The sequence below is a fragment of the Leuciscus leuciscus genome, assembly GCF_965113295.1.
Source record: "Leuciscus leuciscus genome assembly, chromosome: 25".
In the NCBI taxonomy this organism is placed as follows: Eukaryota; Metazoa; Chordata; class Actinopteri; order Cypriniformes; family Leuciscidae; genus Leuciscus; species Leuciscus leuciscus.
In genome coordinates, this window is record NC_138724.1 from 6,213,230 (window position 1) to 6,232,452 (window position 19,223).

General features: G+C 39.5%; 1 protein-coding gene across 1 annotated transcript; it reads right to left on the reverse strand.

The window, feature by feature from the left end:
- Positions 1–583: 583 nt before the first annotated feature.
- Positions 584–17,632, reverse strand: LOC309490495 (fibulin-7). Its single transcript, XM_082159707.1, has 7 exons — positions 17,518–17,632; positions 9,701–9,851; positions 9,429–9,602; positions 6,282–6,440; positions 3,764–3,901; positions 3,024–3,159; positions 584–1,369 (listed from the first exon to the last, which is right to left on the reverse strand). The coding sequence occupies exons 1-7, from the start codon at positions 17,578–17,580 to the stop codon at positions 1,009–1,011; spliced, it is 1,182 nt and encodes a 393-aa protein (XP_082015833.1). The 5' UTR covers positions 17,581–17,632; the 3' UTR covers positions 584–1,008.
- Positions 17,633–19,223: the final 1,591 nt, after the last annotated feature.

Consider the following 19,223-nt stretch of genomic DNA (forward strand, 5'->3'; position numbering starts at 1 on the left):
GTTCATTCTCGTGTTACGCAGCACGTTTGAGCTTCAGCGAGAACCAATGAGGGTCATTCTCGTGTTACGCAGCACGTTTGATTAAAAATGTGTTCATCATACAGGCATCAAGTCTGAGAAAATGTGGACTTTACCACTCAATTCATTTGGGTTAGTCAATCGGTTCATTAACTTTTTGAAGAGTCAAAGTGGTAGTTGCGTAGCTGTCAATAAAGGGACAAAAATATCTTAGATTTCATCAAAAAGATCATTTGTCTTTCGAAGATGAACGAAAGTTTTATGGGGTTGGATCAACATGAGGGTGAGTAAATGATGACAATTTAAATGTTTGGGTGAACTAACCCTTAATGTAGAAATGTCAAGGTGGAGATCATAAGTCTCATGAAAAGACTGAAATATTTGAAGAAATGATCTTTAGTAGTGAGACGATATTTTCTTTATTTTGTAAAAATATGTAGTGAAGCAATTGTTTCAATGTCATGTGGTGCAACTCTCCAAAAAAAGTTTTCAAAAACTGTTTAAAAATAATACACATTCATAGTATACATTTTTTTTATTACTTTTTATTTGATGTTACAACACATTTAAAGTCAGTAAATGCTTTTCTTGAAAATTGTGTTTTTTAAACCCATAAAACCAACTTGAATTCATTTCTAAAAAACTGACATTTCAAGCAAAATTTTTATAGATTTGTCCTTTTATTATTGTCTTCGACTACCTTATTTGTCCCAGAAATATTTTTTATATGAAATGAAGTAATTTTTCCACATTTCAAAATGACATGTCATTGTCTTAATTATCTTCAACATGCATAAATATTTCGGTCCAAATGGAAGGTTTTTGTTTCCTATTCTGAGGGCTTAAATTACTCCGACCATTCGTAAGTTTTCTTTTGTCCTGGTAAATTGGCACCTCAGGAATAGTATAATAGTGCCTCTATCTCTCCTCGGCAGGGACGGTCCCCAGTATCTCGCCTGTGAATGATTTCACAGCACTGTCTCCTGCGTCTCAGAAGCTGTATGGTGACACAAAGAGAGTGACTTTGGTGACGTATCGCCCCAGCAGAACCTTTCTTTCCATTTCGCTCATCTCGATGTCGACCTCTAGCGTGGCGGGACCCTGGACGGGCTTCACCAGCACCAACTGCCCCGTCTGTCTGCCGGCGCGCTGGACGCTGAAGTGCTGAACTCCCCGCTTCCCCAGCAGGCCAAAGCGCAGCTCGTCGCCCAGGACACGGGCCGCAGACAAGCGGAAGAGCACGGTGGGCGCCGACATGTTGGACACCACAGCCATGAAGTGGAAGTTAATGGAGACCGGCGCCTGCAGACAGGAGTGGTCTCCTTGGACACACGGGTTACGGTCACAACGCCTGGGCGGAGGAAGAGAAACCAGAGAGAGGCGGTGGGAAGCCAGACCAAACTTTAACCTGGAATTATGTCTTGGAAATATAGCAAGTCGATCGGCACAGAGCAGGAAATCCAGAAATATAGATTTAAAACAAATGTGGAGCAAATTATAACTTAGGGAAAAACTATTGTTTCTGCAAACAATGTGTGCAATAGCGGCCCTTGCAACAATGTTAAGAACACGTTTCCCATCTGTACCATCCCCATCCCATCAACTCGATTTTCAAATCTGTCAGTATGAACTGAAATTGAGCTAGCATAGCTAAAAGAGTTTGAGTTTACATGTTTGTGTTGTTTTTCGGTCTTAATGCAGCCTTCGGATTAATTGTTTGGGTCCCACTTTATATTAAGTGGCTTTAAAGGGATAGTTCACTTTGAAATTAATTTTTGGTATGTTTTAGCTTACCTCAAGGGCATCCAAGATGTAGGTGTCTTTTTTTCCGCAGTAGTTTCAATTTTTATATTTTTAGGTCAAACCGTTCTTGTCTGTCAGTCATATAATGCAGGTCTATGGTCACGGTCTCAAAACACAAGCACAGAGTCCAAATTAAAACAATTCCCCGTCGTCCAAATGAAACAATTCCCCATCGTAAGTACACATTGATGGCCTAAGACACGAAACGAGCGGTTTATGTGAGAAAACGAACAGTATTTATATAGTTTTTACCTTTTATACGCAGACATGTCCGAGTGATCTGATCTGACGTGTGCGCAGACTGGTGCATAGATACACACTAGATGTCACCTTGTCTACGGCAGTTCATTGGAACGAATGTCTTTAAGGTGACATCTAGTGTATATATCTATGCACCAGTCTGCGTACACGTCAGATCAGATCACTCGGACATGGCTGCGTATAAGAGGTAAAAACTATATAAATACTGTTCGTTTTCTCACACAAACCGCTCGTTTTGTGTCTTAGGCCATCAATGTGTACTTACGATGGGGAATTGTTTCATTTGGACGACGGGGAATTGTTTTAATTTGGACTCTGTGCTTGTGTTTTGAGATAATGACCATAGACCTGCATTATATGACTGACAGACAAGAACGGTTTGACCTAAAAATATAAAAATTGAAACTACTGCGGAAAAAAAGACACCTACATCTTGGATGCCCTTGAGGTAAGCTAAAACATACCAAAAATTAATTTCAAAGTGAACTATCCCTTTAAGTACTAGCCTATGTACTTATGTTTTGATGCAAGTACAATGTACTTATTGTGTTCATGTTGTATTGTAAAACACTTTTGCTGCTATTGAGGTGTGATACGGGTAAGGTTAGGGACAGGTGTGGTGTATGGGTGGGTTAAGGTGTAAGGGAAGGGTCAACAGTGTAATTATAAATCAATGTAATTACATTAATTAATTACAAGCTGTTATTACATGCAGGTATTTTTTAAATATAAGTACAATGTAAAAATGTATATACACAAGTCCATTTATATTAAATTATTAATTTCCATGTTAGTATACAGTAGTAAAAAACACTTAATATAAAGTGGGACAATTGTTGGTCATGACAGTTTGTTTTGTAGACTTCTACAGCCAGCTCTTGAACACCGCTCACCCTGAGATCAGGGCTAATCTGAGAGACGCTGGTGGTGCTGTAACTTACAGCGGTGAGGTTTTGATGTATGTGGCGTTGCGGAAGCGAAGACAGTCCACCGGCTCACAGCGATGACCTCCGTACGTGTTCACACACACCTGCTCGCTGCTGCAGTTATGGCTCGCCCTCACACACTCGTCAATGTCTACACAAAGTACAAACAACTTATTTAAAAGGTTCCTTTTATCTACTATGAAAATATTAGACTTCAGTTTGCCCATTTTTAAGTTAGTTGACTCATATCTTGGTCAATCTAGCTTTGTTCTAAATGAGCTGTTTACCAAGGCAGTATTTTAAGGCACTGTCTCAAGATGACGCTCAATGTAGATAAACACAAGCGTATAAGTAGTTTGTAAGTTTAGGGAGACTTATTTTGCCATGATTTGCGCTTCCATGTTAACTGTGTCTCCTCTGATTGGTGGATCTCTCTCTGGGATTATGGGTAATGTAGTTCTCCACAGGGAATTTGGCATATACATTATTTTTGTTACCTCTGAAACAATTCTCTATGGAGACAACGGATGGGGTTTTCACCTCCTGCTGTGAGGTGTTATTTATGTGGCGTGTAGAACTGATGTTGATGTAGAGCGTTACAAATCACTCCATCACTGAGGAACGTTGTGTTTCGGATGCTGCCCTAGAAAGCCGCTGCATCTGTGAGCAGCGCACTAGATAATGAAACAGAGCCTCTGTCGTAGTTTAAGATGATAATACAGGAGCAGATAATGCAGGTTTGGTGATGAACGCACCATGGCAGCTCCTGCTATCGCGGCCCAGGCGGTATCCGGCGGGACACTGGCACTGGAAACTTCCAGCTGTATTCACACAGGTGTGCAAACACAGACGGCCAGGTGGAGTTAGGCGGAAGAGCTCGCATTCGTCAATGTCTGAAACACACACACACACACACACACACACACACACACACACAGCGCTGCTTTAGGTCAGACGTCGCTGCTGTCATTTAAGTCCTAACACGACTGCTGTGGCATTTGCGTCTGAAAACTGTTCAAAAATGAAACTCATTAATCATACATCAAACCTACCATGCTGTATTAATTTCTGTTCTGTTTCATTTCATACATGATCACACTGAATAATTTAGCATTTTAAAAATACATTTAATTGACCATTGGCTGACATGCTGTTTTATCACTGGCATTGAGAGCCAGGAACAACACTGGAATAAGCTGACTTTCATGGCAGGTATTATAGAAGCAAAAATGATAGTATAAAAATAAAGTATAAAATACAGTCCAAGCAGAAGTCTGGTCTTCCACTGATCATTATCAACATTTATTCTCCTGCTGACTCTCGCCAGGTACTGTACATACTCTGTGTAATACTGGATACAGATAATAACCTTTCTGAGAGTTGATAGACGATCAATACTGAGTGTTTACTGGGCAAACAGATTAATTGATTGTAATATTAATTCTGCTACATCGAGTTAATTCTATTAACTGATCCAAATATTTATTATTAATTATGAGTTCAAATTAATTATTCACATTTTCCTAATTTGCTACTATATATATATATATATATATATATATATGTGTGTGTGTGTGTGTGTGTGTACTGTGTAAATATATATACCGTTGTAATCAAAACTATTCAACCCCTATTGCAAATCAGGTTTATTGGCAAAATTTACAGACTTTCAGCCGTTTGCAATGAACAAATCAAACAAAAATAATTAAAATAGCTCAACACAACAAATCTTTCAAGGGGGTTCCCCAAATTCAACTGAAAATGCAACTTTTAAAGTCCCCTTGTGGTGAAAATCAAGTTTTTTATGTTTATATGTGGTGTTTTTAATACGCTTTAAGACAAACCATGTGTAAATTCATAAGTCGACAGCTTTGCTGAGTATTTTCTCCTTAAAACTGCAGTGAACCAAAGACAGTCTCAAACACACACTTTGAAATCGCTGGTGTTTCTGACGTCACAAACTACCTTGTAACCAATCAGATCAACGTGTGATCGTCAACCAGTGGATCGCTGAGTGAGTGAGTGGAGGCGGGGCTCATTGCATATTCATAGAACCACACATACTAAATGAGGCAAGGGTGTCGAATTACATTCAAGATATTATAAGCCATGAAGAAATGTTTTTCACAGGAAAAAACGTTTAAATATGTAATTTTGGTGATCAAAGATGAGTTTTAAGGGATAAAATTATTGACTACAGGGGGACTTTAATGACTTATGCAGTCTCAAAATGATTTAATCCCTTCATGGCAAGCATCTTTAGTACTTAGTATAACACCCTTTTGCTGTTATAGATTTCCTGATCCTTCAATGAATCCATCTTGCCTTCCACGCGCTGCAGGTTTCCATTGCCGGAGGATATAAATCAGCCGCAGAGCATCACTGATCCACCATGCTGAACTGTAGACAGTCTTTTCAGCATATGCTTCATTGTTCTTCCTCCAGCCACACCGCTGATCCAGAGGGCCGAAAAGCTTTTTTTGCTTTTGTTTCATCGCTCCACAGAACAGAATCCCAAAACTGCTGCTGCTCATTTATATGATTTTGTGCACTTTTCTTGTGCTTTTGGGTCAGTAGTGGTGTACGTCTTTGAGTATATGCATTTAGTACGGGCCTTACTGTGCAGCTGAGACCTCATCAAGTCTTGCTGCAGGTCTTTTGTAGGCACTCGAGGGTTTTATCTGAACCTGCCTTCTCAGAAATCTGGTCGTTGATAGCTGCCTTTTTCTGCCCCGTCCAGGTAGTGTAACCACTATTCCTTTAACTTTGAAGTTGAAAACTTTGCTTCCTACTTGTTTCTATAGGAACATTTAGTGCCTTCGCTCTTTTTGTATCCTGTTCCTTGCTTGTGAAGGGCGATGATATCTTTATTTTTATTTTTTGGACCATCTTTCTAACATGCAGTCAAACATGACACTCAACAAACCTAGCCAGTTCAGATGTTTCATGTGTTCTAGCTCAAGCACACCTGGTGCAGCTAATGAAGCCCTTGATTAGTGAGACAACACCTGTTTTGCAGATTTGTGCTGTTGTGATGGACTCTATTCAGGAGGTTGAATAATTTTGAGACTGCATAAGTCATTAAAAGTTGCATTTTCAGTTGAATTTGGGGAAACCACTTGAAACATTTGTTGTGTTGAGCTATTTCAATTACTTTTGTTTGATTTGTTCATTACAAACATCTGAAAGTCTGTAAATTTGGCCAATAAACCTGATTTGCAATGAATAATTCAGATAACAACGGTATATATGCAGTGTATGTGTGTGTGTCACCTGTGCACAGTGTGTTGTTGTGGCTGGAGATGCTGAACCCCGGCTCACAGCTGCAGTGACTGGAGCCCAGAAACTGGATGCAGTGGGACGGCCTCACAGACGCTAATAGAGCAGCGGATCCATCAGTGTATCCATCAGTGTTTACAGGGGCGTCCACAACTGAGACCACACAAGCAGAACATGCTTATACACTGACCTTTGACCTTATAGGCTTCAGTCAGGGTAGACACCACATTTAATATGACAGCATGGTCCCGATGGAAGTAAAGTCCATTCAGTGTGTCATAACATGTCAAATATGGCTTTGGTTTGAGAAAAATAGAAATGGCCCCACAGCAACACAACAGAACACTGGATGAGCTTCATTCATTAAACCAACATGTGACTTTAAGTAAGAAAGTTGTTAAAAGGATTTACACAAAAAATGCTCAGCTGGTTTTTAATGAATGATTCTTAAATTGTTTTAAATGTGCACATGCAAAATATTTTATGAATAATTTATTCATGAAACAATAGAGGAAGGAATGCCTGTGTAAAGCATAAATTGTTGTTAACCTGAATGTAATTTATGCAAGAGGTTTTACGAAGGATTTACACTAATTTGTTTGGCTCGTGTTGAACAAATAAGGCATAAACTGTTCTACTGAATTGAATGCAAACATTTATGCAACAGATTTATCTTGTGTTTCATGAATGATGCGTACATTGTTACACAATTAATGCCAAAGGCTTTATGAAGGAATTACACAGATTTTTTATAAACAAGGCATTTATTCTTGCAATTAATTCAATGTTTTTGCAAAACGTTTTACAAAGAATTTACAGTATTTTGCTCAGCTGCTGCTGCTTAAATTAAGTGTATTTTTTGTTTATTTGAACGCAACAATTTATGAAACATTTTTTGGCTTGAATTTCATGAATAAGCCATAAATTGGTACATTAAATTGAATGCAACAATTTAAACAAGGTTTTTCAGATTTGTTCTGCTTGTTACACTGAACTGACACCAAGAGGTTCACAAAAGATTTACACTGAACATTCGTTCAACTTACAGTATATTTCTGAAGTCTCTAGACCAAGGCTTTTCAATCTCTCAGATGCCACTGATATGATAATATGATATGAAATATGACCAAGGCAGTTATATGATTTCATAGGGCAGTCATGGCCTAGTGGTTAGGGAGTTGATCTGGTGACCCAAAGGTTGCTGGTTTGATTCCAGAACCGGTGGGAAATGACTGAGGTACCCTTGAGCAAGGCACCTAACCCCTAATCGCTCCCCGGGCGCCACACAAAGGCTGCCCACTGCTCTGGGTGTGTGTATCCACGTTTGCAGTGTGTGTGTTAACTACTCACTACTCTGCTCTTTAATGTGTGTGCATTAACTTGGATGGGTTAAATGCAGAGGTCAAATTCCAAGTATGGGTTACCATACTTGGCCATCACGTGTCACTTTCAAAAAGACCCATATATTACTGTGGAAAATGTATATTATAAATGAGTAAAATATTTAGTTTCTATGACATGTCTACTCAGTGCAGTGCTGAACTCTTATATATATGAACTTTTTATATTTGTTTTTTGTTTATTTTCTTAACATTTAGTTATTTAGTTTTTTCCAATTCATTTTATTTAGTTACATGAAACTGTATTTATTTGTAACCATTTTGTATTTATTTTAATCAAATGTTTTGATTGATTTAGTTATTTCTATATTTAGATTAAATGTTTTTTAGGTCTCAATTTTTTGTTTGTCAAATGTTATTATTAAAAAATTTGTATTTTAATCAATTTATTTTAAGCTAACATATTAATTAATTGTTTATTTATTTACAATTTGATTCATTTTAATAAAAAAAAAATTTAATCAAATAAATGTATTTGTCGTCCTGATCTGTGTTTGTGTTTTGCTTTGGTTGGACTAAGGGCGTTTTTCCACTGGGTTCGTTTGCTGCGGTCCGAACCCGAGTGCGCTAGTTCCCGGCGCCCCCCGCAGCGTTGGTCTGGTTTCACACTCAATTAGTTGTATCGAACCCAGGTGCGTTTGCAGTGATCTTACGTCATCGCAAACGCACATGGAAAATGCATGGATAATACAACTCGACTGAGCATAGCTGTAATTTGTCTGGTTTTTTTGGTGCTATTATGCACAACATAGAGACATCACCTCTTCAGTGTCCCACAACGTTCCCCTGCCACTCATGGTTGTCGTGTGTGAGGAAACAATGATATCGACAGTGATACGCATGCGCGGGATACTATACTTCCTGAACAAGCGCGCACCCGAGTCCGTGTTGCTTGCACATTAACGCGAACCGCGCCACGGTTCGGGAGCAACCGAGCTCAGACCACCTCCTCCAGGTAGTCTCGGGTTCGGTACTCTAGTGCGCACCCGGGTCCGATGACAGCGTTCACATTAGCGATTTTTCATGCGAACCGTGCCCCGGTCCGCACTAAACTGCCAGTGTGAAAGCGCCCTGAGTTAGTTTTGCACTGTTCTCAGTGTTTTCTTTCTTCATGCTCATCTGTTGCCATGGTTTTTTATTTGCCCTCATGTGTCTCACCTGTGTCTTGTTAATTACCTCTTTAGTCCCTGTGTGTGTGTGTGTGTGTGTGTGTGTGTGTGTGTGTGTGTGTGCGTGTGCGTGTGTGTGTGTAGCCCTGTTTCACTTGCCAGTGTTTTGTTTTTATTTTTTACATTTTCACACTGCTTTTCTTATTTTCATTTATTTAAATCAAGTTTCATTTTAGTTTTGCCCTATTTGTTTATTTAATTTATTTATAGAAATTGTATTTTTATCTAATCAAATGTTATACATGCATTTATTTAAATACAATTTTATTCATTTGAATCAAATTGTTTTTATTTAAAATTGTATTCATTTTAAACTATTTATTTTAATTTAAGAATTTTTTTATGTACAATTTTATTTATTTTAATACAATTTTAATTTAATCAAATTTCTTTAATTATTTTTACACTGCTTTTCCATGGACTAGCACTGGACCCTGAGGGTCTCTGGAGCTCAGTTTGAAAACCCCTGGTCTAGACATTCATGTGTCAAACATAGGCTACATACTAAATACTGATGTCAGAGTGGAGTGTGAGTGTAAATGACAGGTAAAGTGTGTGTGCAGTAGTCGTACCCCTGCAGGACGGCTTTGCTCCGCTCCAGCTCCGGGACTCCAGGCAGACTCTGGTCTCCGGCCCCGTCCGCTCAAAGCCAGGGCTGCACACGAAGTGGACCTCATGTCCCGACTCAAACACACTCCCAAGGACCCGGCCGTTAGCCAGCGGTTCAGGAGGAGGACAGGCTGAGACTGGGAATGAGACGAGCAGATCCTACAGCCTGTACTTCAACACTGACATGGTGTAAAGGACAGTGATCTGTGTTGGGCCGTGGCGCTGCTGACCTCACCTGTGCTGCTGTGTTTGACTGTGCTGTTCTGCAACAGGCCCAGTTTCTTGCGGAGGCTCCGCAGACTCTGTAGGAAGGACGTCTCGTGGGCCGAGAGGAGCTTCTGCACCTGCCGAAGAGCACTCAGCACCTCTGGACCACTCCGACAGACCTGAGCAATCAAACACAGAAACACACAACACCATCTCACGCCACCTGTCACAACATATGAGGAAAGGCTAATCATTCACATAATTATCTGTAGATGGTTTTATTAGACTTTTTATATTTTAAGACTAATATTATAAGATAAATGCTAATATATATATACACACATACATACAGAGTGCATCCGGAAAGTATTCACAGTGTTTCACTTTTTCCACATTTTGTGATGTTACAGCCTTATTCCAAAACTGATTAAATTCATTATTTTCCTCAGAATTCTACAAACAATACGTGAAAGAATGTTGTTTAAAAAAAATTATTTTTTAAAATTTATTACAATGAGAAGAAAAAAAATCACATGTACATAAGTATTCACAGCCTTTGCCATGACACTCAAAATTGAGCTCCGGTGCTGTTTCCACTGATCATCCTTGAGATGTTTCTACAGCTTGATTGGAGTCCACCTGTGGTAAATTAAGTTGATCGGACATGATTTGGACATGACTGGTTACGTGCCAGCCTTTTAGTCTAGGGGTAATAGGCATAGCCGTAAATTATGGAGGGAGAGAGAGAGAGCACAGGAACTTCTTGTCTCCAGCCCCAGTAACACACGTCCAGAATGAGTGAACTTAAGTTGGTGTTTATTGAATCAAAAGAATATAAAATGGGAACATAAGCTTCAGTAGGGGGCAAAGGCCAACACAAACAAAAAGGTGTCTAACTCAGTTACCCATAACTTACCTATACATATACAGTTAGGGGCACTTGTCAATAACCTTTTAACAGGTCTAATTTTGTGACATATATAGCAGAGCCTACTCTGTCAACATAGTCCTCCAACCGAGGAAGAGGAAAGGAGTCAGGTTTCGTTAAGGAGTTAACCTTCCAATAGTCCGTACAGAAGCGTTAGGAGCCGTCGGATTTGGGCACTAATAGACATGGCGAACTCCATGGACTATGACTATTCACCGGTAGTCCATGCTGCAGCATATACCCCACTTCAGATCTCATTATGTCACGCTTTCTGGGGTTTACTCTATAGGGATGTTGCTTGACTGGATGAGATTCACCTACATCAATGTCATGTTTTAACATTGTCGTTCTGCCAGGCACATCAGAAAAGAGTGAAGGATAGTCACGAACCAATCTAATAATCAGCTCACTTTGTTCATTTGTCAGGTGTGCAAGAAAGCTCTTAAGTCACTCAATATGGCAGTTTTGAAGCTGCTTAGCTGGAACTTGTGCACCTTTTTCAAGTAGTTCATCCTCAGGCAGTACATGAACAGTAGCAACAGCTACAGGTGGAACAGAGGAGGAAGCAGGTTTCTCGCCACGCACAATAAACTGCTTCAACATATTTATGTTCGCCGCGGTTAGGAGTTTGAATGACATAATTAGTAATTACATAATTACCCGGATCGGGTAAGAAAACAAGAACACTGTCACCCAGATGAAAACTACGATATTTACTTCTCTTTTCATAGTGGGTCTTCATTTTTGACTGATCTGTGACCAAGTGTTCTCTAGCAATTTCGCAGGCCTTATGCAATCTCTCACGAACAGTGCTGATGTAGTCGAGTCTTTAGCTAATAATTGCTCACTTAGCAACTTCAAAGGGCCGCACAGTGTGGCCGAAAACAAGATCAGCCGGACTAAACCCAAGACTCTCTTGCCCTGCTTCATGGACAGCAAACATAAGGTACGGAAGACCCTCAGCCCAATCCTTCCCATTGGCTATGCAGTAGGAGCGCAACATTGATTTAAGGGTTTGATGAAATCTTTCAAGCACGCCCTGCGATTCAGGGTGGTACGCGCTTGAGAGTTGGTGTTTAAACCCTAACTCAGCAAGGGTCTGCGCAAATGTCTTTGAAGTAAAGTTTTGACCCCCTGGTCAGTTTGCACAACACGGGGCAGACCGAAGGTAGTGCAGAACTTCACCAACTCTTTAATTACTACTTGGGCTCTAATCAAGTGATTTTAATCCGGGCCAATAAAAGTCCCGGGAAACTCGGCGAAAGGTTTTTGTGACACACTAATGTCCTAATAGCACATATTTATGAGCCAGTTTTTAACACCTGCTCTTGGTAACCAGCTGGCAATACAATTTGGAGCAATTCTTGCGAATCATCATGCCTCCACTTACGCATGAGCACAGAATCTTCCCAAAAATAAGCTACCTTTGCATTAGACACTTGACTAAGGGGAACAGCAACTTCAATGCATTTTACCAATGAGGGGTCTAATTTCTGTGCAGCAGCCAATTGTTCCTTACCAACTTTTAAAGGAAATGTAACTGCGCTCTCGCTGTTAGGGCAAACTTCTGGCTCTACTGGTATCTTCCACAGATTCATCATGCAACACCAAAAATGATTCAGAGAGATCCACCATGTATCTGAATATAGACGACTGAGCAAAAGTCACAACGCACGCAGGGAACGCTGCAGGGAATTGATGTGCTAAGTCCGGTTGCTCACTCACGCTAGAATTATGGACAACAATTGGACGGGGAAAAACTTCGCCCCCAGTGAGGTCATTTCCGAGAATAATGCCCACCCCCTCGACAGGTAACTGAGAACGCACGCAAGTTTTACAGTACCTGTTACAAGATCTGATTTCAAGTAGACATTGTGATGAGGAATGCTTCCACACATTACAGTCAGAAATTAAATGACTGGGATCGAGACATTAAAAGCAAGCCCGTTTATCGCTTAAGTCATTTTTACGGCCTGGCCTCGACTGGCCCTCACCTTTGCCAATGCATGAGAAAACACGTGTCGCTTCCCTATCAGATATTTCGCAAACGGAAGGGGACACACTAACACGACGTGCGGGAAGGAACACATTCCGATGCGTCAACATGAACTCATCGGCCAAAACCGCGGCATCGGAAAGGCAACTTTCTGCTCATTTGAATGGACAACAACATTTTCCCAGAATACTACTTTTGAAGTCCTCCAGCAAGAACAGCTCTTGAAGCTGATCAAGAGTCGAGTTCTTGCTGGAGAGACACCATCTCTCGAAAAGGGTTTTCTTCTCCCTCGCGAACTCAACTAATGTCTGTTTGGCTGTTTTCATATGTGATCTAAAATTTTGACGGTATGCCTCAGGTACCAACTCAAACGCTCTCAGAACAGCAGATTTCACTATCATAGTCAAGAGACTGATCTATTGGTAAGGCAGAGCAAACCTCTTGTGCTTTACCAGTAAGGCTGCACTGCAATAACAGAGCCCACACGTCTTTTGGCCACCGCAATTTCGTAGCGACCTGTTCAAAGGCAACGAAATACAGATCCACTTCCACTTCTCTAAATGGGGGCATGAGTTTACGATATTTTCCAACATCAAAATCCCGCTCAGAAATCGTATTATCATTACTTTGAGGAGCAACAGGTGAAGTGACAGGAGATAAAGTAGAGGGGAGTCTAGAGCGAGGCATAGGAACTGGTTTTCGATTTAATTCCAGAGCACGCAAGTCTAACTGACGCATTTCAATGTCGCTAACTGTTTGTGCCTTTATGGCATGAAGCCTGATCTTCTGCCCTTCACATTCTTGTTTTTTTTATAAGGAGGTCTAACTCCTTCAACTTAACAGCTAACATGGACCCACCCAGAGACCCAGTTGGAACCAGCCCAACCCAGCTGCTTGTTTTACTGTGAGATTTTCCCATGTGGATTGTACTGTGTCTGTGGTGTTCTTTCGACGCACCCAAAAAATCTATTGGACGTCTCCAATAAACACGATATTTCCCTAAATATCTCGGGTTCACTGCCTCATCAGTCCGCACCCCAAAAACCCATTTGTTGAGAAGCTTTAGGAATGGAATCAATCCAGTCCGCACCCCACAGAACCTCGAGTTTAACTCACGTCAAACTCACTACTTGAGGGACTCCGCATGTCATGGATGTCCACTGAGACTTATGGTCTCCTATACTCACATAATAACCTCTTCCTCCTGAGTATGACCTGAACCATTTTAGGACTATCCCAGAAAGCCCCACCCAGTTTTCCAGCCTGTCAAGAAGTATGTTATTATCAACAGAGTCAAAAGCAGCACTGAGGTAGAGTAGTACCAGAATTGATGTTTTGCCTGTATCACTATTTAACCGAATATCGTTTATTATATTTATGAGCGCTGTCTTTGTGCTGTGATGTGGTCGATTGAAAATTGAAAACCAGATTGAAAATTGTCAAAGTATCCATTTGAGATTAGGAAGTTGTTCATCTTATTGAAGACAACTTTTTCAATGATCTTGCCTATGAAAGGAAGATTTGAGATTGGTCTGTAATTGCTCAACATGTTGCTATCCAGATTGTTATTTTTCAGGAGGGGCTTGACAACTGCAGTTTTAAGGGACTTTGGAAAAGTCCCAGAGAGAAGTGAGGAGTTTACCACTTCTAGGAGATCTGCTTCTAAGCAGTTCAACACACTTTTGAAAAAGAAGGTGGGGAGTGTGTGAAGGGCGCAGGTTGATGTTTTAAGGTGCTGTACTGTTCCTCCAAAATTTTACAATCAATTTCTTCAAAATCAGACATAGTAACTTTCTGAGGATGTGGTGTAATCTGTCTTACCTCAGTGCCACACAAGGATATGCTGATCGCCTTTCTGATATTATTGATTTTCTCAGAGAAGAAGGAAGCAAACTCACTGCATTTGCTGTCTGAGAGCATTTCACTGGGAATCTGGCTTGGGGTGGGGGGTTGTTAGACTCTCTACAGTAGCAAAAACAGTGCGTGAGTTATTTATGTTTCTGTTTATAATATTTGAGAAGAAAGTCTGTCTAGCTTTGCCTAGTTCCACATTGAAAGCATGAAGGCTGTCTTTATAGATGTTATAATGGACTATAAGTTTTGTCTTCCGCCACATGCGCTCTGCTTTTCTGAATTGTCTTCTCATATTTTGCACTGCTGTTGAGTTTCTCCCAGGTGTTTTTTGTCTGCCACTCTTCTTCCTGACTTTCACAGGAGCAATATCATTAATTACACTCTGTACTTTTGAGTTAAAGGACTCAAGGAGAAAATCAGAGTCCGCAGATATGCTTGGTGTTAAAGATATGGCCTTCATAAATAGCTCACTAGTGTTTACATTTAAGCATCTCTGCTTGACAGGCACAGATTTAGCTTCAATAGTAGGACAGATCAATAAATCAAAGAAAATACAGAAATGATTAGGCAGTGCTACGTCCTTAATAACAATCGATGAAATGTTTAGACCCTTACTGATAAGTAAATCTAGAGTGTGTCTACGATTGTGTGTGGGTCCACGTACATGCTGAGTCAGATCAAAAGTTTTTAAAACAGTTTTGATGTCTTTTGCCATATTGGTTTCTGCATTATCTATGTGAATATTAAAATCCCCAGCAATAGCAAAAAAGTCAAACTCTGAAGAAAATTGTTGATAACAGTTCTGTAAAGTCCTCAGCAAAGGCTGGAGAGTATTTTGGAGGCCTGTAAATAATGATGAGTAAAATGCGTGGAGCACCTTTTAACACAATACCCAGATATTCGAAAGACGGGTAATTCGTCTTAAGCCATCAGCTTACTTTTCCGTAATGTAAGCTGATGGCAGTGGGAGGCTGGTCGGATAGGAAAACCGCTTTTTTTTTTGTAGTAATCTTCCAGTCACAAAAGTTTCTAGTTTTTACGTTGATGCCAAGCTGTCGATTTAGCACTGTGCTGATTTGCTGAAGAACAGTAGCTAAGCAGGAAGCAGTGGTGTTGTATGGTGCAGTGGTGCTGGCCACTGTATGGTAGAGTGGCCAGACGGAAGCCACTCCTCAGTAAAAGGCACCTGGAGTTTGCCAAAAGGCAGATGACAGCCACACCTGAAGGACTCTCAGACCATGAGCAACAAAATTCTCTGGTCTAATGAAACAAAGATTGAGCTCTTTGGCCTGAATGGCAAGCGTAATGTGTGGAGGAAATCAGGCACCAATCTTCACCTGGCCAATACCATCCCTACAGTGAAGCCTGGTGGTGGCAGCATCAGCTGTGGGGATGTTATTCAGCGGCAGGAACTGGGAGACTAGTCAGGATCGAGGGAAAGATGAATGCAGCAATGTACAGAGACATCCTTGATGAAAACCTGCTCCAGAGTTCTGGACCTCAGACTGGGGCGAAGGTTCATCTTCCAACAGGACAACGACACTAAGCACACAGCCAAGATAACAAAGGAGAGGCTACGGGACAACTCTGGGAATGTCCTTCAGTGGCCCAGCCAGAGCCCAGACTTGAACCCTATTGAGCATCTCTGGAGAGATCTGAAAATGGCTGTGCACTGAAGCTCCTCATACAACCTGATGGAGCTTGAGAGGTTCTACAAAGAAGAATGGGAGAAACTGCCCAAACATAGGTGTGCCAAGCTTGTAGCATCATACTCAAAAAGACTTGAGGCTGTAATTGGTGCCAAAGGTGCTTGAACAAAGTATTGAGCAAAGGCTGTGAACACTTATGTACATGTGATTTTTTTCGTGATTTTTATTTTTAATAAATTTGCAAAGACTTCAAACAAACTTCTTTCACATTGTCATTATGGGGTGTTGTTTGTAGAATTCTGAGGAAAATTATGAATTTAATCAATTTTGGAATAAGGCTGTAACATTACAAAATGTGGAAAAAGTGAAGCCTGAATACTTTCCGGATGCCCTGTATATATATATATATAGGGGCGGCAGTGGCTCAGTGGTTCATGTAGATTGTCTACAAACCGGAAGGTTGGTGGTTCAATCCCCGGTTCCACCTGACCAAGTGTCGAGGTGTCCTTGAGCAAGACACCTAACCCCAGCTGCTCCCGACGAGCTGGATCGCCTTGCATGGCTGACACCGCCGTCGGTGTATGAATGAGTGAGTGAATGGGTGAATGTGAGGCAATATTGTAAAGCGCTTTGGTGGCCATTGGGTCTGTGAAAGCGCTATATAAATGCAGTCCATTTACCATTTACCATATATATATATATACGCACAATTTTCACAATATAGGCACAATATGTATGTGTTAATGTGCATTTTACAGAAGAATCCAGAGTCCGTTCCAAACAAAGTTTAAGGCTATTCTGAGCTTAATTACCCTGTCATTTGGACTGTCACTGCAAATCTGGTTAGTCTTGGACTAGATCTACTCTGTGTTTTGGGAAAATATAAGAGCCTGGTGTTAAAACCAAAGGCAAACACCACAGCGGTTTCACAGTGTGAAAAAAATATTTGCAGACTGAGCTGGGAGATGTTTTCAAGTGAGAATCATGATGTTTATGAAGAGAGCTTAACTGGAACTTTGTTATGACTACTAAACTCATTAATATGCTATTGATTTAAAATGTTGAGTATTCAGCATTAGGCCCTGGAGAAGCGGAATAATATATTCATATTTTGATTAAAATACTATCATATTTATATTCATTCTTGTATTTATATTGATATTCATAATAAAATGTATAATATTTAAATAAAACATGTTAAAATATTATTATTAAAAACATGAATTGATGAAATATTATATAGGCCAAATATATTATAATAGATTATTATTATTATTATTATTATATTATTAATGAATACAAATTAAAGACAGTGAACATTGATATATTGATATAAGCCCAATAGAAAATCTCATGACAGCAAGTGCAAATTATTTGTAAAAAGCTTATTTAGACTATATTGTTTTAAAGTCACTTACTTGCCCCTGAGATGTGAAGAGTTGGCTTGTAAAAATGATAATGAAAAAAAATACCACCTTCATCCTTAAAACAAAAGTCCTCAAAATCCAGAGTGAATGTCAGAAAACTCGAGATTACTGTCGTTCTCCCAGTGTAGAATAGATCCAGTGTGAGTCCTGACTGAACATCTGTGCTGTCTTTGCTTGTTTTGAGAAGATGTTTTCAACCCGCCCTTCAGATCAGAGCGCGCTCACATCTGCACGAGAACTCAAGCGTCAAATAGATTTAAGAAAGAAGATATTTTAAAAGAGACTCTGTCTTTACGAGACGGCGTGTGAAAGATATTGAATTCGATGTCGATTTAATATCTTTTCATTTGGATAAACATGGATATGTGTTCATTTTTTTCAAGGAAAAAATCTAATGTTGCAAACTACAGCTGGTACATTTTAATTAAAGGTTAATTAATAACTGATTTGTAATTGCATATAAGGCGGTTTTATTATAATAATGTTATGATAATAAAAATGCAATGGTATTTGAGTAAAAATATATTGTATGTATAGTGCTTTTTTCTAAATGCTCTTCTCTAGATCAGGGCCGATTCTGATTTTAGTATTATGAGGGCTTATCTACCAATGAGAGTATGATTTAATATATATATATGTATATGTATATGTATATGTATATATATATATATATATATATATATATATATATATATATATATATATATATATTGTTTGTTTGTTTGTATACTATGGTAGGCATGAACAAAACAGTTAGTTCTCGCATCAAGTAAATCCCTGAATGTTTAATTGATTTAATTTTAAATAACCAGCTAATATTCAGTATTTATATTTATTAAGAATATAGACAAACTTTATATTACTGTAATTGTTTAAATTAGCAATATGTGGGTAAAACATTTATTTATTTATTTTCAACACGTAACGTTTTAAATTAGTTTTTTAGTTTTTTTTTTTACTATTTTTTCATTTTAAAGAAGATCTAAATTTCTGATTTTCATTCATGGAGATGTGGAAAATGTGCCATGCTTTAGTGGAGGATTTCTGTCACCTGGTGGAAAACAAACACTTTTAAAGTCCCCCTGTAGTCAATAATTGTATTCCTTAAAACTCATCTTTTGATCACCAGATTGACAAATGTAAATGTTTTTTCCCCCCCCAAAAAAAATAAAATAATTGTCTTCATGCCTTAAATGCCCCGTGAAATCAAAATGTAAGTTTTTTTTGCTCTTAGGATGAATATGTTAGCCTTAATGTTATGAATAAGCTGGTGTGTCCAAAACAATGACACAATTTGCATAGGAGATATAAGCATTCAAAATTTACAGTCTCTCACTTCCGCTAAAATGGATCAGGGATTTTTATGACATCACTATTCCTTTTCTTCTGTGTGGGCCTCTGAGTCAAGGGGGTAATCTTTCAGAAAAAACTGAAGCTTCCCCGGGGGCCGCCATTGATTAGCGGACCATCACCTGCTGTTAGCATGCCATTGACTCCCATTCATTTTGGCGTCACTTTGACAGCGAATAACTTTACATCTGAAGCGTTTAAAGACTCCATTTGTCCATTATTTATTTCTAAAGAAACACGAAAATGTATAAAAGGCTCCATTACCTTGTATCTTACATTATGGCCCCGTAGAAGCAGTTTTAGTAAAAAATAGGCTAACGATTGCGTCATAACCACGCGACTCTCTG

Bases quoted from the DNA above. Each gene is read 5' to 3' on its own strand.
- LOC309490495 (XM_082159707.1), bottom strand. From the start codon at position 17,580: ATGAAGGTGGTATTTTTTTTCATTATCATTTTTACAAGCCAACTCTTC. The intron at 9,603-9,700 runs GTGAGGTCAGCA...TCTCATTCCCAG, and splicing joins AGTCAAACACAGCAGCACAG to TCTCAGCCTGTCCTCCTCCT. The intron at 3,160-3,763 runs GTGCGTTCATCA...TACTTTGTGTAG, and splicing joins CGATAGCAGGAGCTGCCATG to ACATTGACGAGTGTGTGAGG.